At 35.0% G+C, this 22,687-nt stretch overlaps 1 protein-coding gene across 1 annotated transcript in view; it reads right to left on the bottom strand.

Annotated features, from left to right (window-relative positions):
• LOC123264729 (disintegrin and metalloproteinase domain-containing protein 10) overlaps positions 1-22,687 on the bottom strand; it is a 259,035-nt gene that overhangs the window by 58,499 nt on the left and 177,849 nt on the right. Inside the window, exons 10-11 of the mRNA XM_044728164.1 lie at positions 16,178-16,355; positions 15,761-16,111 (exon numbers count right to left, since the gene is read on the bottom strand). Coding sequence (XP_044584099.1) covers positions 15,761-16,111; positions 16,178-16,355 — 529 coding nt within the window. The remainder of the gene's footprint in view (positions 1-15,760; positions 16,112-16,177; positions 16,356-22,687) is intronic.

Raw genomic sequence — 22,687 nt, 5'->3', positions numbered from 1 at the left:
GTAAAAGTAACACGTTGTTTTAAATGTCTTGGTTATGGACACCAAACACGTCAGTGTGCGGGACCAGACAGAAGCAGGTGCTGCTACAAATGTGGCGGAGAGAACCACAAGGCCGTAAACTGCACGGAGAAGTTAAAATGCTTCCTTTGTGCTTCGGACAAAGATGCCCAGGATAGTCTATGCCATATTTCTGGCACTGGAGCGTGTAAGGCATTCCGCAAAGCACTTGCAGAAGCCATGAAAGGTCAGAAATGACACGCATACTACAAGGCAACCTGAATAGGTGCGCCTTGGCGCAAAACCTGCTGCGCCAGCGTGTTTTCGGAGATAAAATTGACGTCTGCTTTATCTGCGAGCAATATCTAAACATCGAAGGTAAAACATGGTTCGCAGACGAAACGGGCACGGCAGCAATTTGGATTGTGAACACAAAGAACGTTACCGTCAACAACAGCGGAGGTGGAGCAGGTTTTGTCTGGATTCAAACCCCCACAACCTACTTCATGAGCGTCTATCTCTCACCTAACGAAGGGATTAGTGTGTTTCGACAGAAACTCGCAAATATAGAAGATGCGGTCACTAAGTTCGACGGCGAAGTTATCGTAGCTGGTGACTTCAATGCTAAATCGGCTGAATGGGGCGCTGATTTCTCCGACACCAGAGGCAACGAGGTCGCTGACGTCGTGGCTAGACTCGACCTCATAGTGCTAAATACTGGGAGCACCACGACTTTCAGAAGACCGGGGTACCAAGAGTCCATCCTCGACATTTCGTTGGCGACTCCAAAAATTGCCAACATGATTGAAAACTGGACAGTATCCGAAAAATACAGTGGCAGTGATCACCAGTTCGTGACATTTAACGTTGGATTGGCATCTGCTCCGGTACCACAACACGACCTTTCTAAGCGAAAGTGGAATGTCAGGAAGCTTGATCCAGAGGCACTGCGAGCTTCACTTGCACGGAGCTGGTCTACCCTTCAGAACAACCCGACTCCGGATACTTGCAGCGAGACAGAAAGGACAGTACTAAATACGATGAAGGAGATTTCCGCCGCATGTGACGCCTCTACGCCGCGGTTGAAAAACCGGAGTTTTCGCAGGCCGGCGTACTGGTGGTCAACAGACATAGCGGAACTTCGCAAAATGTGCCATCAACTACGTCGCCGCGTAACGAGAGCCGCCAAACGCTCCCCAAGCCAGGACTTGTATTCAAAAGAGTACAAGCAGGCCAAAAAGATGCTAAATCGAGCCATCAAAGCAAGTAAAGTAAAGTTGTGGAAAGAGATCTGCAACGATCTCGACAATGACATCTGGGGTAAAGCCTACCAAATTGTCGCCAAACGACTTGGAAAGGCTTCACCAGAGGCGCCGAAGTCTCCAGCCTTAATGGATAGCATCGTAGCGGAGCTTTTCCCCAAACACCCGCCGCGGGAGAAGAAACACTACACTAAAAACAACGAAGTAACGCCCTTCACAACTAAGGAACTACAAGACGCGGCCAAGTCACTCAAAACAGGAAAGGCACCTGGACCTGATGGCATCCCGGCATCGGTGATCAAGATTATAGCCCTGGAATACCCAGACTTACTCCTGAACACCTACAACGTATGCTTGGCAACTGGCACCTTTTCCGCGGTCTGGAAACGGCAGAGATTGGTTCTCTTAGACAAAGGTAAGGGAACCCCCATAACACCTTCGTCGTTTAGACCACTCTGTATGCTAGACATTGCTGGAAAACTGCTCGAGAAGCTCATACAAGGGAGACTTCGCGACGACATCGACCGTGCTGGAGGTTTTGCCACCAACCAGCATGGCTTCCGGAAAGGTCATTCGACAGTCGGAGCGATCAAGAAAGTCATAAAGACAGCAACACAAGCATGGTCTGGTAGCCTCAAAGCTCGTAAAGTATGTCTTCTCCTCACGCTAGATGTCAAAAACGCATTTAACAGCGCAAATTGGGGAGACATTTTAGACGCTCTGGAGCACAAGTTTGACGCGGAGCCAGAAAATCTGGCACTAGTCGACAACTACCTTGACGATAGAAAGCTAATAGTGGAAACTACTGAAGGCCCACAAGAATACGCCATAACGGCTGGCGTGCCGCAAGGCTCAATAATGGGGCCTGATCTATGGAACGCAGACTACGACGAGCTTCTTGAAATCCCGTTGCCAGAGCAAGTAGAGCTAACAGGCTTTGCAGACGACGTTGCAGCCACTATAGTGGCGGACAGCGTGGAAGAGGCCGAACTGCTAGTTCGGGAAACCATCGACACCGTCGAGACTTGGCTCGATAAGCATCACCTGAAACTCGCCAAACAGAAAACCGAGATGGTCGTTTTGACCCGTCAAAAATGGTTTCCAAAACCATTCGCTATGGACATGGGAGGAACAACGCTGACGTCAACAAGGGCCCTGCGGTATCTAGGGGTAATGATAGACGAGAAACTATCTTTCCGTGAACACCTCGACAGTGCATGCAAGAAAGCCAGCAAGACTGTGTCTAGCCTAGCACGAATTATGACCAACACCATGGGACCAAGAACAAAAAGAGAAGAGTTCTTCTAGAAGCAGTCCACTCGGTACTGCTTTATGGAGCGGAGATATGGGCAGACATATTAAAGCAGAAGACCTACCGGCGAAAGATCGCAGCAGTACAGCGGCGAGGCGCTCTCAGGGTTGCCTGCGCCTACCGCACAGTTTCCGAAGCGGCTGTATTGGTCATTGCAGGAGCCGCGCCCATCGACCTATTAGCGTTCGAAAGAGCAAAACTCTATGACGCTAAAGACAGTGATGATAACATGAAGGACGCAAGAACGAGGATAAAGGCGGAAACGCAGCAAGAGTGGCAGGACCGATGGACATCGGGAGAGACGGGCAGATGGACGGCGCGCCTGATCCCAAACATCAACGTCTGGCTCTCTCGGAAGCACGGGGATACGGACTTTTTCCTGACCCAGCTATTGACGGGACATGGGCAGTTCAATGCCTATCTTTTCAAGATGGGTTTGCACAGCACACCAACGTGCAAATACTGCCCGGATAAAATCGACGACTCCGAACACACATTCTTCGAGTGTGCGCGATGGAAGGACTACAGAAGAAACACTGAAGAGATCATAGGCACCAGGCTCTCCCCCTCAAGCCTGGTGACCTATATGATCAAACAAGAGGAAAACTGGTCAGCTGTTGCAGTTTATGCACAGCACCTCCTGAAAGACAAAATCGCAGAAAGGGACCAGTAGCCAGGAGTAGGCGTCGTGAGACGCAGCACGACTGGATTGAAGTAATGCTAACGCGGTTCCAATCCAGTCCTCCCCGTACCATCTAGGGAAGAGGGGAAGAGGAATGTTTTTTTTAGTGGGTAAAAATCTCCACACTACCGACTATCGATATCTGCCGGAAGATGGGCGGCAGAGTTAACGATACCGGTGTCTTTTGAAGATCTTTTTTCGTACCTCTTTATAAAAAAAAAAAAAAAAAAAAAAAAACACACATACACATATACACACACATACATACATACATACATACATACATACAAACACACACATACATACATACATACATACATACATACATACATACAGACAGACATAGTGACACCCTCGCGGGAATAGTCAGGGATGCTTCCTAGGACCTCAAAACGTCGAGATCTGATGAAAACTCGATTTTTGAAAAACGGGGTTAAGCCAATAACTTCCCGATTTTTGAAAATTTTCAATTTTCTTAGCGGGAAGTTAAAAAAATATTAATTCAAATATAAACTAGAAATATAAGAAAAATTTTGTATCAGTTTAAAACTGATTATTGTAAAACTTTGTATTATTATTGTATTGACATCTGGCCAGAGGCTTTGGCATAATAAATATATATCTATCTATCTATCTATCGATCTATCTTTTCTACATAAAGGTCCTTTATCTACAGTGAATCTCTGCTTCAAGAGATTCAATAACTGTAACAGTGACCTCAACGAAAAATTACTCTAATGCCTTGCTTACCGAAACCGTTCCCGCAAAAGACCAGGCAATTATCCTAGACGCTATCGATAGAGTACAGATACAACAGGGTACGGATGTAAACAACATTCCCCCATAATGGAAAATAGACTATGACAACACAACGTACTTTATCTATCCTTCTCTAGACGCTATGATCTACTTCAATTGTAAAGAGCAAGGGTACTTGGCTAGAGCATGCCTGACCATTTCAAATCATCAGGGTGCCCCGCACTCCTTTTCACAAGAGAACCTACAAGCTACTTCACTCTCCGAGGAATCTACCACTCTTAAAAAACCCGAATTTCCATCTCTTCCGCCAAATTTGCCTGGAAATAAAGTAATGATGAATGCTTTAATTACAACTTCAGAGAAAAATGCTCAAGCCTATAATAACAAGCGACCGAAATCTGAAGGATCCTCACAAACAGCGTTGCCCACTAAGCAAGTTGGTTACTAAACCATCCAATGTGAACGTAAAAAAAACAAGCTAAGAAGGCTAAATCTGGACCACATTTCATAGCTCTACCAACAGCAATTGAACAGGTAATGACAAGCTGTCCTATTGATTTCCCGTGCTCCTTCACGCAACTAGTTCACTGTGTGAACGATGCACCTAGAATCCACAGTATCGAGGAGGCACTACAAAAACATTGCCTTAACGCTGCAGACACAGTGGTAATGCTGCGAAAATTATATGACCACCTCGGAAATCGATAACAGAAGTTCCGTTTTACCCGAATCACTACACGTATTGAGGGTGGTATCCTTGAAGATTCGTCATCGCAAAGCTCAACGAACTATAACTCCATCATCAGCCCTATGGAAGCCGAAGGAATTATTTCGGACTTAGTTTCTGAGTCCATGGACTCTCTGGAGCTTTAATAGAACCCAATACATACAATTTTTTTTTTTTTTTTAGGCTTATCAACTAACCTTGGAGTGATGCGCACCTTATAGTGGAATATTAATGGTTTTTTTCCTAAGAAAGAATTTCTCGAGCTGCTTCTGAAGAATTCGGGCTACGATTGTATCTGTTTACAAGAAACCAATTTTAAGGACAATTTTTGCGCCAAAATACGTGGATATCAAGCTTTAATTAAAAACCAGAATACTGCCCTCAGAGCAAGTGGAGGGGTTACCATCTTCGTTAAGGACAGCCTGATTACAGAAAAGCTCCACATAAATACTTCACTCGAAGCTGTCGCCGTAAGAAGTAAAACAGTCACCCTTTATGGAAACATGAGCTAACAGATCTCATTGTAACAACTGCCCACTCCGTATATCATTCTTGGGGATTTTAACGCACACAATCCCTATGAGACATGAGAAGGATAAAAAGAGAGGCCAAACGGGCAATTCTTAAATGATATTTTTGGTGACAATAGGAGCTATGTTGAAATATTCCTTTAATTTTCTTTTTCTTTTTCTTTTTTAATTTATTTTTCTTCTTTTTTTTTCAATTTGTTTAAGTGGATTCCGAATTCTTTTATGTAGATATTGGTACTTTATATCACTTTACACTATTATATGTAAATACTCTGTATAATTGTCAAGTGGCGTTTTTAAATAAATAAATAACGAAAAATCCACTTAAAACAAAAAAAAACATTTCCTAGATTATTTAAATGGGAAATCGAATTTTTTGATGAGCAAAGCCGCTATTGAAATTAAATCCTTTAGCCCAGCGGCATAATTTTTTATTTTCTATAAACTACCGGATTTTCTGGTACAGCAGTAAAAAAAAAATATCGCCTAAAAATGACACACCCTAATATATATATATATATTCCACCAAATAAGTACATTTTTATGGGGCGACCCTTGCGGATTATGTTTAAAATTTGTGGAAGTGTTCTCTATAATAAGAAAAAAATTCCCTAAAAGTTTCAGCCCTTAATATGTAGCGGTTCTGGAGTTGTGACTTTTTGAAATTTTGAAATAAAATTTTTTTTAACTTTTTTATTAATTTTTCTGATGAGGAAAACTTTTTTATTAGAATCCACGGAAAATTGTATCTTATGGGAAAAATTCTCAGCTTTTAAATGAAAATATCCATTTTATCATAAACACATCAGAAGACTCTTTAAAATCCAATTAAAGTAAAAAAATTGATTTTTCTCGATGTGCGGCGCGAAGTATTTCCAATTTGACTTTTTTTTCGAAAAGATCAAAGTTTTTTCTACAAAATGTATAGTTTTCACGATGGGCATATTTTTTGTTCAATCACAATTAAATTAAACGTTATATCCACTAAGTGTTATACGATTATTCGCGATAGTAAAATAATTTTCTGTTAGATATTTAAAAATTTCAAACTGCTTGCTAAAAAATTGAGTTTATACGATGCAGATGACGCTCAAAACTATCTCTATTGCATGCCTTAGGCTCTACTCTCGCCTAAAAATGAAAACACTGGGTTCTGTCAGATTCTTATTTAAATAAATAACAATATAGTGGTTAAAGTAGGTCGGCTTTCAAACCACAATCAAAGAAAATATCAATGGTCATTTTTCTAAACAATAAACAACTGGTCCAACCCATAATTTAGATAAAAAATGAATTTTTTAGAAAAAATCCTGTAAAATACATGTAACACTCTTTTTGTAATCACCATAACATTCGAAAAACAAAACTAATTCTTTTTTATTTTATTTCAATATGTTCGTAAATTCATTGTGACAAACTGATTACAAAACCACAACTCTATTAAGGTAAAGCCTTCCTGGCTTGGTAACCGTACCCATATATTTTTTCAAGGTTTGTCTTTGCTTTCATTTAGTTTTTATCATTTCTTTCATTCAAGGAACATCTTTATAACTCGAACAGATACCACAAGCTTTCAGCTTCACTAGTATTCAAGTTCGATGGATCCTCATCGATCTTATGTAAAGAGAGAATGTCTCTCGACCAATAGGGAAGATGGAATGTCCATCCGTTGGCTTGAATTAGATTTACTAGTCACTTGACCGCTAGGTGCAAAAACTTTAATTGTATATAATTAAACTTTTACTAGATTTTTGAGCTTGGAGAGCTCAAAATTACACGAAAATTATATTTTTGAGCTCAAAGCGCCCAGGTATGGAATTAGCGAGAAGTTGCAGGGATAGCCTTTAGGGTGAACCGTTTTACTAATTTTTTCTTTCTGTGATTGATACAGTCGTCGTCATTGATTTGTAACGGTTGGCAATGATTAGAGTAAAATAATAAATTCTCAATTTGGACATCTCACTAAAAATTTCAATTAATAATATGTTTGGAAAATAAAAAAAATAAACGAAACTATGAAGAAAATTTACATAAAATAAATAATTGTAAGCTCAGACAAACATAATTATAGAACTTTAACCGAAGAAAAAGTACTATACATAGAGATAATTAAAAATAAAAAATTCCTTTATTGTAAATCACCAGAGAAATAATTTGGATATTCATAAATATACAAATGAAATATTTCAAATAAATTTGATATTTCAATTAAAAGAAAATCAATGAAATATCAGTCTTCTAATAATTTCAGTCTTAAAAATAAACAATATCAAATAACGATAGCTAAATATAAAGACATTTACTAAAATATTAGATCATATCATTATACAAAATTAAAATTGAAAAGGCCTAAAATTAGAAAATAGTCCATCAAAGCAATTTAAATTTTTTTAAAATGGAAATATAAACAAAAGAAACAAAGAAAATTAAAAAATAATGACAAAACTAAATTCAGACAATTCGAATAAAAGACATCAAGGTTATTCGACATATACACAAATGAACAACTCTGAATATAGAAAAGCTTTACAAATGAACATCTCTAATTATAGACAAGAAAATTCGGAAATCTCTCAATATGGACATCTCTCATCAAAGAAAACAAAAAAAAAAATACAATATTTATAAATTAAAAAATAAGTAATCGTTCAAAAAAACACGCTTTAACATAAAACCAAACTAAAAAAAAGGTTAATTTTTTTTTGATAATTCAAAATTAAGTTAATGTGATTAATAAAAAAAATCATTTGTATGTAAATAAATGTGGGGATTAGATAAAAACAATTATTCAAGGGTAATAAACTCTGCACCAAGACATCTTCTTCGGAGAACTTTACTGAAAAATTAATTTTTATTAATCATAGGTAATGTACGATTTTTTAATTTTTAGGTATATTTTTGATGGGGGTGGTGCCGATTGAGTATCAGCACCGGCACGTGCCAGAGTTGCGGCTAATTGCGTGGTTGTAATTGCCATTGCGCCGGTACACGATGATCCGTTTTGATGATGCGCTGAATTTGATGATTGAGACGAGTCGTCCGCCATCTCGTCGTCGCTCAAATTGTCCAGATCGTAGGAGCACGCGGTTGATGCAGCGTTCATCGCTGATGACTAGAGTCAATGACGAGGGTAATTCATGTCAAACTTTTCTTTCTTGACTACTAAAGTGATACTATGATAAAATTCATAAAGATCAGTTCAATAGATATATTTCTAAAAAATCTACCTAAAAATTAAAAAATCGTACATTACCTATGATTAATAAAAATTAATTTTTCAGTAAAGTTCTCCGAAGAACATGTCTTGGTGCAGTTTATTACCCTTGAATAATTGTTTTTATCTAATCCCCACATTTATTTACATACAAATGATTTTTTTTATTAATCACATTAACTTAATTTTGAATTATCAAAAAAAAATTAACCTTTTTTTTAGTTTGGTTTTATGTTAAAGCGTGTTTTTTTGAACGATTACTTATTTTTTAATTTATAAATATTGTATTTTTTTTTTTGTTTTCTTTGATGAGAGATGTCCATATTGAGAGATTTCCGAATTTTCTTGTCTATAATTAGAGATGTTCATTTGTAAAGCTTTTCTATATTCAGAGTTGTTCATTTGTGTATATGTCGAATAACCTTGATGTCTTTTATTCGAATTGTCTGAATTTAGTTTTGTCATTATTTTTTAATTTTCTTTGTTTCTTTTGTTTATATTTCCATTTTAAAAAAATTTAAATTGCTTTGATGGACTATTTTCTAATTTTAGGCCTTTTCAATTTTAATTTTGTATAATGATATGATCTAATATTTTAGTAAATGTCTTTATATTTAGCTATCGTTATTTGATATTGTTTATTTTTAAGACTGAAATTATTAGAAGACTGATATTTCATTGATTTTCTTTTAATTGAAATATCAAATTTATTTGAAATATTTCATTTGTATATTTATGAATATCCAAATTATTTCTCTGGTGATTTACAATAAAGGAATTTTTTATTTTTAATTATCTCTATGTATAGTACTTTTTCTTCGGTTAAAGTTCTATAATTATGTTTGTCTGAGCTTACAATTATTTATTTTATGTAAATTTTCTTCATAGTTTCGTTTATTTTTTTTATTTTCCAAACATATTATTAATTGAAATTTTTAGTGAGATGTCCAAATTGAGAATTTTTTATTTTACTCTAATCATTGCCAACCATTACAAATCAATGACGATGACTGTACTTTATCTACTTTGAAAAATTTACAATTAACACGAGCGATTAAGGCATGCACATTTGGATTTTTCAAACTTTTTATCTTCTTCTTGTGATTATTTGAAACGTTCATTTGAGAAACCCCATAAGTCAAAAATACTAAATTTTTCAGGAGAAGCAAAAAACATTTTTCATTAATGCAAAAAATCATTAATTTATCAATTTTTTTCCGTCAATCATTAATTACATTCATAAAATAAAGTACAAAATATATATTGGAACTACAATTAAAGTGGCAGAGATAGCCGGGCGGCACACGTCTGACTTGGGCGATCACCCAGTTAAGCAACATTGAGCGTGTTTAGTAACTTGGATGAGTGACCGCTCTAGTCGACGTTGGCTAGCGCGAGAGATCTCTGCACACTAGGAGAGAGTCCTAATGCTCCAGTGGTCGACAAAGAAGAGTTTCTTATCAATCACTGTAGACTTAGCCAAGTTCCGACTGTACTAACATGGGTTTTCTCTGTGGTTTTCCCATGTTACTGTTTCAATAGCCTAGTGGTGAGGATCAGGGCAAATGCTGTACAGAAGGCACAAGTCGGTCCACAGCCGCAATATAGAGCGGGAATTGTTGATGAATCTCCAAATAGAGTGGGATATCAGCATTGTAAAAACCAGATAACAGTATACAAGTAAAACTCATAAATAAAATATTGGAACTACAATTAACGAAAATTAAAATAAATAATCATTTATTTTTAAATTCAGATTAGTGAAATGAGAGTCAACAATAAAACAAAATTTTAATTTATCACAATAAAACTTTATAAAACTAAAGTTGCGAAAATTATTGAAATCAAAGTATTTAACAGTAAATAAAATGTATTTTTATTTGGTAATCATTAATTTCAGAATTTAATTCAGTGAAATCAGAGTCAACAATAAACACCATATTTTTAATTTTAATCTATTAAGCGAATATTTGTAAAATTCATTAAAATTTAAGTATTTAAAAGTGAATTTAGTTTCTAATTATCTGATAATCAATTATTTAAAAATTAAAGTCAGTGAAATCTCATCAAACAATAAAAAAATAATTTCATTTAATTTTCTTAAACTAATATTGCAAAAATTATTAAAATTGAAGTATTTTGCATTGAACTGAATTTTTTCTACTCAGAAAAAGTTTTTTTTGAAAAAAAACAAAAAGAAACTTATTTTTGGAATTGTGAGATTGAATGTTTATTCAAAAAACCCCATAAGACACTGACTTATGGGGTTTCTCAACTAAACGAGATTTGTATCAACCGATTGGTTGGGTCTTGAACACGGATTTAATATTTTTTGGTGCTGATATACGTGAGGGAAAATTCAAAGAACCGAAAAATGCAAAAAACTCGATTTCGAAAAAAATATGACTTATGGGGTTTCTCAAATAAATGATTCATTTGTTAACTAATGTCTTTCTGTGATTGCTTGACAGCTTGAAGTTAACACAGATATAATTGCTTAAGTTTATAATTATTATTGTACTTCTTTGATTTTTGATCACAATGAGTAAGCGTAGAAGATTGAGAGTGAATTGTTGTAATCCGTTTAACGAGCCACGTAAGTGACTAATACGATGTACTTTACCTCACATGTATAACCTCTAAATGAAATCGATTAAGTCAGTGGCTCAGTGTTTAATATCAACTTTTAATTACTAATTATTTAAAATTTGTAGATAAAAAAGTAAATAAGGATTACGAAAATTTCCTGATGCAGATGAAACTTCAATGCTATGTGTACGTTGTAGATTTCGTGTTAGAGAATATATTCCACCGGCAGAAGAGGAAGAGGATATTATTTCAAGTCAAGTGAGTGTTGAGAATCTGAGTATATCAGCTGAAATAAGTACTCCAGAAAGCAGTCTTCCTAGAACTGTCAGTAATTTTAGCGACAATCTTTGCGATTATAATGATCATTCTTTAGAGCGGTTTTTGAAAAAGACAGGTGAAAATTTTCCCATTGATTCGATCTTTTCCTTACTGAATTAAAACCTATTTAATTATCTTCCTATTTATTTGATTTTAGATTATATTCTGAACAAAATTACAGAGCAAAAAAAAATTGACGATTGCTATGCTGCTCTTGAGAATAAGTATCAATCACAATTTGGAAGATTACCAGAATCTATGTACAGTAAAATAAATCAAGATCACTTTTCAATGATAGCTAAAGTGAAAGAATTATATAGTGCTGAAAATGACAAGTGAATTTTTATAACATTTGATCATTTTAAAATATTTTGATTGCTTAATACTGATGCTATCGATTACTTTCTTCACAGATCGTTAAAAAAAAAGTTACTCTCAATTTTACCTGATAGTTGAGGAGTCAGTCATATAACACATGAGTTTAACTGCTCTCGAAAATTGGTATTAAATTTTAAAAAAGAAATCAGTAAATCCGAGAATGTTGACTCAAACTCTAGTGAAATTGGTATCGAAAATTCTAATCCCTCAAAAGCTCTAATCCCGCTCCGGCGGGTAATCAGTCGCTTAATTTGGATATAAAAAACTTGTTGTTGACTTCTACGAAAGCGAAGAGGATTTTAAACAATTAGCGGGCATGAAAGATTTTTAATCTCTGAAAGATTGTAATGGTAATCGAACCAGAGTACAAAAAAAGTTAGTTTTATGTAATTTGAAAGAATTATACCAAATTTTCAAAGCAAAGTACGATTCAGTAACAATCGGATTCTCTAAATTTGCGAGTTAGAGGCCTACTTATTGTATTCTTGCTAGAAGTAGTGGTACACATGTTGCATGTGTATGTACTATTCACCAAAATGTAAAATTAAAGCTAGAAGGTAATTGAGTACTAAATATTCTTTATGATTGTACTTGGCTAAGATATTAATTTGATTCCATTTTCTTATTTAGGGTATAATTTTCCAAAATTTGCGAGAAATACTGATTGGATTTCGGAAACTCAACCAGTTTATAAAAATTTATTAAATAAATTGGTTTAAAATAATCCAACGGAATCGTGCTTCTTCAGAAGTTGTAATGGATGTCCAAAAAATAAAGAAATCATTAATTACTTTGATGCATCGTTTAAAGAATCTGATGTAAATGATCGAATATAAAATATGGACATCAACCGATCGATGTACCATTGTAAACGTTATTTCAAATTCCGACGATTTTATTGATACCTTAGCGACGCAACTTGATAAACTTTTAAAACATGATTTGATAGCGAAAATACAAAGTCGGTTTTTCTCTAATGCGAAATTAAATTTGGAGAGTGGCGAATTTGCGGTAGTTTTTGACTTTGCAGAAAACTATGCATTCATTGTGCAGGAAGCTGCCCAAAGCTTTCATCGGAATAATGACCAAGCTACTATATTTCCAATGGTAGTTTACTACAACGAAAATGATACTATTAAGCATTTTAGCTTAGTTGGTATCTCAGATTGCCGTAAACATGACACAGTTTTGATTTATTTATTTCAAGAACAATTGATTTCTTTTGTGTGAAAACGACATGCTGTTAGAGCTTCATTGCAAATGGAAAATAAAAAACGTATACTGACACCACAAGATTTGCATTCCTGGGCAATCAAGAATTTTACAGGCGTTGATTTTACTTTCATAACGAATGATGATTATTTAGACAAAAAAAATGTGAGACGTATGATATTCTTCAAAAAAAACGGTAAAGGGTACACTGAGAGACAATTTTATTCACAGCGAATAAAAACGCGTATTTGGATTTTTTTTATTTTAGTACTACTTGTCAATAAATATTAATTACATATAAATATAATTTGTTTTGCAGTGAATAAAATTTTATTAGTATTTAATAAAATTTTATTAGATACTAATATGTGTTTATTAAAACCACCGCCAGTCTCGCTTTAACGGCAGCCATCTTTAATCCTAAAGTCAAGGCGTAAAATTCGGAGTTATTGTTTATTAATAGTGAATAAAAATTAAAATAATTATTAAACAGTGAAGAGTGTCTATTAAACAATGGATGTTTTATTAAAAGAAAGGGATTTAGATGCATTGTGGCCAATATTTCAACGCAAATAAAAATTAAAATTTCTTTAAGTAATTCAATGTATATATGTGTATATTGCATGTTTATAACCTGCTTGTGGTTAGCCTTACTTGATTTTTAATTTTAAAGTCATCACAAGTGCGAATGGTACTATTGTTATATCATGTAGTGATTTTCCATAAAAGAAAAATTAGTTAAATATAATAAATTCTAATTATTTTTTTATAAATATTCATAACACTGAAGTTAGCCGTCAGCTGTCAATTTTAAAAATTTTTTTAACAAATCAATCACAATAAAAAAATACTTCTAAAAATTTTCATTTATAATTTTTATTAATTTTCACATGTGGAACTTTTTGATCATATTTTTTTATAATAATTTAATTGCTATAAAATAAAAAAAAAATTTTTTTTAATTTATCTGTTAACTTCATAATGTCATAAATATTTACCTTTAAAAATTAAAAAAAAATTTCTATGTATTTTCATTATAAAATTCCATTTCCTGATTTACATTTTTTAATTTGAAACTATGAATAATCGTCAATAGTTCAACATTATTTGGTGATAATAGATAGATTTACTATAAAATTTGTTGACAACCATTTATTAACAAAACGAAACCGATTATGACGTTTTTATCTTATTATTCATTGATTACTAAAAAACTAAGTTATTTTGTGTATAAATAAAAACGTATTATACACTAATAAACGCGTATTAAATACTAATAAACGTTTATTAAATATTAATAAATACGTATTAAATACTAATAAAATCTCAACTGGTCCAAATAAAAATTTTATTTGTATTTAATAAATTTTTTATTTGCGCATGAGCCAAATACGTGTTTTACTAAATACAAATAAGCGTTTATTAGTATTTAATAAAACTGCCTCTCAGTGTACACAGACATTGCACACTTTTTTACCGATAAATGATGGAATTGGATATGCTTTTGATAAAACTGTATCAACATCTGAAAAAGGATCGAAAATAAAAGTATTTTAAACATAAAGATTTTACGTTTAATTTAATTGTGATTGAACAAAAAATATGCACATCGTGAAAACCATATATTTTGTGGAAAAAAGCTCTGATCTTTCAGAAAAAAAAAGTCAAATTGGAAGTACCTTACGTCGCACATCGAGAAAAATCAATTTTTCCACTTTTAAAGGGTCTTCTGATGTGTTTATGATAAAATGGATATTTTCATTCAAAAACTGATAATTTTTCCGACAAGATAAGATTTTCCGTGGATCCTGATAAAAAAGTTTTCCTCATCAGAAAAATTAATAAAAAATTTTATTTCAAAATTTCAAAAAATCATAACTCCAGAACCGCTGCGTATTAATGGCTGAAACTTTTAGAGAATTTTTTTCTTATTATAGAGAACATCTCCATAAATTTTAAACATAATCCGTGAGGGTCGCCTGATAAAAATGTACTTATTTGGTGGAATGACCCATATGTAATATAACGCGGCTTGTATACACTATAGCACCTACAATTATCAACGGATTTAGATGAAACTTGGTACACATATTCTTTGGATAACAACCTTGAATGAGTTCGAAGATGAGCGAAATCCGTCAATAAGTTTGAAATGGTAGCTCAACAAAACTATCATAATAGTCAAAATCACGTTTTCTGTGACTTTATTGATGTATAATTTTCGATTTAAAAGAGATGGCTAATTTTTTATAAATTGATGTGAAAGCTCATGAAATTATCTTTAATTTGCCCTATATAAAATTGACATTTTGACCATTTTTAGTTATTTTATCAAAGTTAAGAGTGCAATTGAACCATTTTCAGGCAATGTGTAGTACAACCGACTTATGTATGTTATTTTAACAAGAATTCTCAACAGATCCTAATGAAATTCGGTACACATATTTCTCGGACAATTATCTTTCATGAGCCCTCAAACGAGCTAAATCCTTCAATTAGTTCAGAAATAGTAGCTCTTCGAAATTATCAAAATGTATGTAAAAATGTGACAAGTATCAAATATTATTAATTTATACTGTGAAATCTACCTTCCATCTCAGGTGTGGCCGAATGGCGTTTTTTTTACTATAAATGGAACTTGGTTCCATGCAAGATGGTAACCAATTAAATCTTGTTTTTCTGAGTACTTTAATAGCTTTCATTTTAGTGTATAGTTCATATTTGTTAAATCATTTTTATTATCGTTAATGATTTAAATAGAAAAAGATGTTAGTTCTTACCGTTACCCATTGAGCTACAGTTAAGAGAGTCTCTTTATTAAAAAGAAGATTTTTCAATCGAGCCAGTGGACCTTCAGCATCAACAGCACGACATTTAAGAAATACATCACAATAGCCTTGAAAATTATCACAGGGGGAGCCTGGGCGAAGGCTAATACCACCTTCAGGTAAACCAAATTCTTGTGCAAATTCACTTGTACTTCGACACGTTGCTGTATCAGTACCATTTTGGCAAGCTAATTCACATAACTTACGTTTATCAATGTTAGGAATAATGTTACTAGTTAGGAAACATTCTGTTAGATTCCATATTAGACAGATCGATCCAGTGCATTCTCCGTTGATGCAAAGCTTTTAAAAATAAAATAAAATTTATTTAAGATACCATTAAACGAAAACATTCTAATTAAAAGTTACCTGTGTTCCTTCATTGCACAATGTCTTATTTGCCCTAGGTAAAGAAGGGGGACACTCTGACGTCAAACCATTGCATGTCGAATTGTAACTGCATTCTGATTCAACTTTACATTCCATCCTGGCAACTAGTGGAACAAACTGACAAGTTTCACTTGAACAGCAAGGACCTTGACTTGGGCTAAAAAATAAAATATTATTATCTTACCAAATCTATAGGGACAATTTTAGAGATGACAATTCAATTATTATGAGTATTAAAAAATATTCAGTTCAAGAAACTCTAAAAACATACTAAGCCTAGTCGACTCGCATGTTTTTCACTAATTTACCAATGAACTTTTATAAATAAAATTCTCAGTCAAACTCTCAAATACGTGGTGAAAATAAATTTAATTGAATAACAAATAACGATAAATAGAAAATAGATAGAGAGAAGGATAAAAAAGGTTTTCGTGGTCTGTAGTAAATTTTATTACGAGCGTATGGTATTAGTGAACTATAATAGATTTACCCTCAATTTTACGAAAAAGCGCAAGAATTTTTATTGCATGCCTCATAGCGCAAAGCACGTGAGGTAGTGCTTACACTTTACTTCCGACTCGTTAAGGTCAAGCAAGTTTGTGATTTTTAAATGCCTCGATCACAACCATATTGCACTTATACAACAATATGAGTCGATGTACATCATAAAGTAAATCATCTCATACTTTTAATAATCATTTCATGTTGTTACTTTAAAAAAAAAAAAAAAAACGTTTCGAAAAAAATTTTACGTGGACGTCCTGACGTCACTTGCTGATTTTGTATGTTCCAACGATTACTCCAGAACAAAGTGATGTATCGAGACCGGGCTATTCTCATCAGTTACAGAATTCGATAAACTGGTGCCGTACTTTATATCAGTAGCCTAGTTTACGTGGTTTTTTTTAAATAAATTTGATTAAAATTTACTATAATACAGTAGGGTGTCTGTTACTTCCCAAGTTGATTTTTTTCCGCTATCCCCTTGATTTTTAGTTCTTGACCTAAAAAAAAATATCTTACACATTTTTCATTTAAACAACATGGGAATTTAGAACTTTTTGCAATTAATCATTTATTATTTATTAACTTTTAATAAATATTTGTTAACTATTAATAAATAATTATTATTATTAACTATTAATAAATGTACGTTCCTCCCAAATAAATATTTATTGAATGTTAAAAAATATTTATTAAAATTTAATAAATTAAATAATTGTCTTCAAACAAATTAAATTTCTAATTGTTAATAAATCCTTTTATCAGTTTACATATCATTATATATAATTTTATATAATCATATATAATTTCATATAATTGTATATAATAATGTTTGTAGCTTTTGTACAGTTCTATAGAATTATATAAAATTATATATGATTATATGTAATCATATATAATTATATTTATATGTAATTATATACAATTATATGTAATTGTATATGATTGTATATAATTATTAAAAAATGCTGTATCGAATTATATATTGTTATATATAATCATATATAATTATATGTAAATAATATCTAATTATATATAAGTATATATAAATTTTTTTACCCGGGCACACCCTTTTTTGAGTAATTAATTTTCGAAATTGCATCATTTACACGCAGGGGTATAGAGAGATAATAAGGTTAGTATGAAATCTTCCGTACCATTCGGGCGATGCAAATAATTTCATACTAACCACTATCTCTCCATACTTCTACGTTTGAATGATGCAATTTCGAAAATTAGTTACTCAAAAACGGTGTGGTGAATCGATTTGAAATTTTGGTGGTCAATTACTAATATATTTATCTTTCGATAAAAAAATTTCATAATTTTCTTCAAATATGTCTTACAGGAGCCAACTACTTTAAAGAGTTAAAATGTGATTAAAATTTTGATTATGATTCCCCCTAAACGCAATATAGTTAATTCAGATAATGAAATTATCAATTTACAAAAAAAAAAGAATGATTTTTTTATTAAAAAAATTAATTCTTATTAATTCGAATTCGATCAAATTTTTTGTTCGATTTAACATAAATAAAAAAGTGGTAGATATTAACTTTGAGACATGGGCCACCAATAATGATTGTTTGGAAGGATTAGACATTGCTAATGATCTACAATTGTTAACGATATAGCCGAAAGATTAAGCGCTTCGATTAACTCAAGAATACGTCAACATTTTAACTCATAAAAAAGAAAAAAAAAACAACATTTAGTGCAAATTATTCATAAAAACAAAATTACTTATTACAATGCGACTAATAATTGCTAAGCAAATAAATGTGAATAAAAACAGAAAAAATACAAATTAGCGGCAATATTATTAAGAACGTATTCAATACATCGTATTGTTAACGTTACTGTAACTATTAATCATTTTAATAACAATTTTGGTACATTGATGGATGAAATAAATGATTATAACAATCGCGTTATCAGCGATTGCACTGACATCATCGAACCATCAGCTACTGCTGCTGAGTTTCGTGGTGCAGGTCTCACTCGAGCACCACATCCATAGACCCAATTTAACTCTTCAACCTCTCTGACGCACGTCATCGTCGAACCGGTATCTAACAAAGCCTTAATTTCTCTTCCGCCTATCCAAACATCTAGAAAGGGTCTTACATCGTTGCCCTCAGACTGCATAGGACATACTTCGTCCTACTTCGAGAAACATTCGCTCACGCTCCTCAATCGGTACGCAAATCCACCGATGGATCGGCCAATCAGCTTCTTGATGTTCGCGTGAGCAATAGAATGCATTCTTGCATCCCAAACATCGCCATAATTTGCCTTCTACGCCACAAACGCCACAGCGCTGGCATTGCCGCAAAAGGTCTTCATCTATAATCGTCGGTGGTTTCACGTCACATCTAGGTGAGGAGCCAGCATCCGAGGACTGATTCACGGACCCGCAAGGCTCGATGTCAATGTTGAATATGTCAGGCAGCGGCTCGTTTGACATTTTGGCTTCAACCCCAATCATCGGCCCACTTACGTCGCGGGAAATCAGTTCTGGACCCGCCCTTACTGATTCCCGACGTCGTTTTCCGGCCGGTTGTACTCGAAAAACATCATGCAACAAGTGCATCCAGGCGTTGGTTCTGTTAGCGTTCCATAACCGAAGCAGAACTTCGCTCGTCTTGCCTCAGGACAGCTACGCCATCCGTGATCCGTCGAGAAACAATTAAAGCATTTACCCCAGAGATCACGGTATACTGGCTGCTTGGGTTTACCATGCTTCAGGCTTGATCGGCCGTTCGATGGGCCCTGGTAGCCTCGCTGAGCTCCATCTCTGTTTGGCGACCCAGAAGACGATCCTCGGTTCGCATTCGTCGACGCTTGCGAATTCATCGCAGCAACCTGATCATTTGGCTGATCGGCGTTGTTCGACTTGTTTGGTTTGCCCTGCTTCTTTTTATTCTTTTTCGCATCCTGGTGAGGATTCGATACAGCGGCAACCTGACCAACAGTGCGTCTCTTCGAATCGTACTTTTCAGGCTGGTAGGCGTACTCTGGAACGACGCTCTGTTCCACGGGTACCGGTTCACGTCGCTGGAGATGTTGGCGGGGAATAGCAACCGCTCTCACGTGCTCGTACAACTCGTCGAAGTTGCTAAAGTCGTATCGTTCGAACTTCTGGTGGTATTCTGGACGTAAACCATTGTATGCGAAGTTCAATTGGTCCTTCAACGGCAATGGATCGTCTACTCGCGACCACAGCGCGATCACGGCGTCCAGAAAGTCTAATCTCATCTCAAGCTTCTCTTGAGTACGCGTAATAACCTCCCATTTGATCCTGCATCCGACCGACGGCTCTCCAAAACGTCGACGCAGCTCGAATCTAAACTGGGAGTACGACGAAACACGACGTTTCATGTGTGTCCACCACGTTTTGGCCACGTCTGACAGCAATAACGGCAATATTGCCAACGCATCCGCATCCGTCATACCACACGTCGTCAAACATTCATCCAACTGATTCAAAAACGATTCGATGCGCGCGCTACCTAACCCGGAGAACTTCAAGTTCCATTTCGACACTCTCTCATACATCGCTGGTTGGTAGTGTGGTCCACCCCCCATTCCAGACAGCATACAGTGCTCGCTGTGTGTGTGCTGAGGTGAATTTGCACCCAAGGGCATCGATCCTGGTGCAAATGTCACATTGTGTGCCAGCAAATGTGTCGAATTTGCCGTGGGCTGTAGAAGTCCCACGTTTAGGACATTTCGACGCCTAGGGCTCGGGATTGGACTCTCCAGCGGCACCGTCATCATCTTCGGGCGCTGATTATTAACCCCGGGTTGCGTCATGTATGTGGTACCTCCATTGACGTTCACATGTAGTCCTCCTGGTGCTAACGTCGTCTAGGTCGTCGTTGTATTATTCTCGGTCGTCGCAGTTACCGTTGTCGACCGCGGTATTATGTTGTTCGCTGGCGAACTTCCTGTCATTGCGGTGGAGCGTGGCATTGTCCTCGGTTGACGTCGTTACTCTCGCTCAAACGCGTTCAGAACCTGTCTGTCTGGTATCGCCTGGTCGTCGTGTGTCCAAACTGTATCCGGAAACCGCTTCAGACGCAAGCACCAATGCAGTCGGTCGCGAATCACCGCCTCACTACCTATCGGGTTAGCATTCATCGTCACGAGGATTTCCTGTACCTGCAGGGGTGACGCGTTCGCGATCTAGTCATACTGCCCGCTCGTACCACTCGATCCACTTAACGACCCGTTACGCTCTTCAATCGCGACTAACTCGTCCCGTATAACATCCTCACGAGCTGCCAAATGCGCAATCTTTTCTGCCATGTCTCGATGGGCCGCTTCCAGCCGCAGTCGTTCCGCGCTCACCTCCTCCCTGCGCGCCAAATACCACTCGTATGTCTCATTCTCATCGATGGCGTTCGGAGGTACCTGGATTTGACGACGAGCTCGCAAAGGTGGGAATGGTGCATTGGCGACGCTCGTCATCAGCGAGGGACTACGTGTCACAGTGTACGTCGGGCTACTTGTCTGTGCTGTCGTATTCGGTGTACCGATTCCCTGCCCTGTGACAGGTGCCACATTATTTGCCTGACTCGTTGCCGGATCTTCCCCGGGATTCGACGTTCTATTTGCGTCTTCCGGGTTATTCTGTTGCGTTTGATCATCAACAGTCTGGTTCCACGTTACCAGGGAATCGTTTCCCCTGCCATCATTCGGTGGTGATTTACTGTTTTGATCGCTCATTATGCCGATTAACTAACCTACGTCCTAATTTAATTATAACGCGTCGTAATTTGCCCTTTTGTGTGCCCCACGTTGGGCGCCAAATTATATAACGGGTATTTCGAACTCGTGCGTTATCGAGGACGAAACCCGAAATAAAGAAATTGGCCTACCTGCCTTACCTGTTGTTGGGCGCCAGGAGCTTTGCTCCAATCACGTCGATTCCGGCTACTCCCGTCCGGGACTATTCGTCGGGTGGCGGGCCTTAAGGGTATGACTTAATTATAGAAGCATCGAGGAAATTACTCGGGGTTGCTCGTATTAATTCTCAATTAATAAAAAAAATTATTGATTTATTGACAATAAATTAAAACAATCGGCTCAGGTTAACAATATCAAGGAACGAAACGCCTAATAATAATATTCGACACCGTCGTCGATTCGCAGCTCGCAATCAAACCTTCAAGTTTAACAATCCAGTACAAAATTTCCCAAATCGCCGCAATAAACTTATTTAATAATAATTAATTAAATCTTTAAACAAAAAAAAATAAATCTGCGCTCAATTTTATTAATAATCATTAATAATTAATAAAGTAAATGAATCAACTAATTAAATCACCGCATTTAATTAGTAAATAAGTAATGTTAATAACAAAAAAAAATCCACTCTCACTTTCAATTTAATTAATAACGATTAATTAAATAATTAAACCTAATATTCACATCGCCGACTTTGATTGGTAACTAATTAAATTTTAAACAAAAATCATTAATCGCCGAATTTAATTAAATAATTAATAATTGAATTTCTAAACCAACAATAATCACTTGCCGAATTTGATTTATCGGAAATAATTAGATTTTTAAATAAATACCATTAATCGCCGAATATCATTTAATAATAAATAATTATAAAGATAAAAAAAAAATAATTAAATCACCAAATGTAATTACGAGTAACTAATTAAATTTTATAAGACAATAATGTCAAAAAGAAATTTCAACTCGCCGAGTTTAATTAATACCCATTAATTAAAATGACAAAAGGAAATTCAAATTTTCGCGCTCAATTTTATTAATTTAATTAATAAAATTAGCAACAAAAAAAAATTTAATCCAATCGCCGAATTCTAATATATTATTAATTTTCAAAACAATAAAAAAATCAATTTGCCGATTTTAAATAATAACTAATTTGTAATAATACAATTACCTAATTAAATCGCCGAATTTAGTTAACAATAATTAATTATAGTCCTAAAATAAATAATT

This window comes from Cotesia glomerata, linkage group LG5 (assembly GCF_020080835.1).
Source record: "Cotesia glomerata isolate CgM1 linkage group LG5, MPM_Cglom_v2.3, whole genome shotgun sequence".
NCBI lineage: Eukaryota > Metazoa > Arthropoda > Insecta > Hymenoptera > Braconidae > Cotesia > Cotesia glomerata.
Note: the sequence above shows the minus strand (reverse complement) of the source record. Positions and strands in the feature narration are given on the sequence as shown.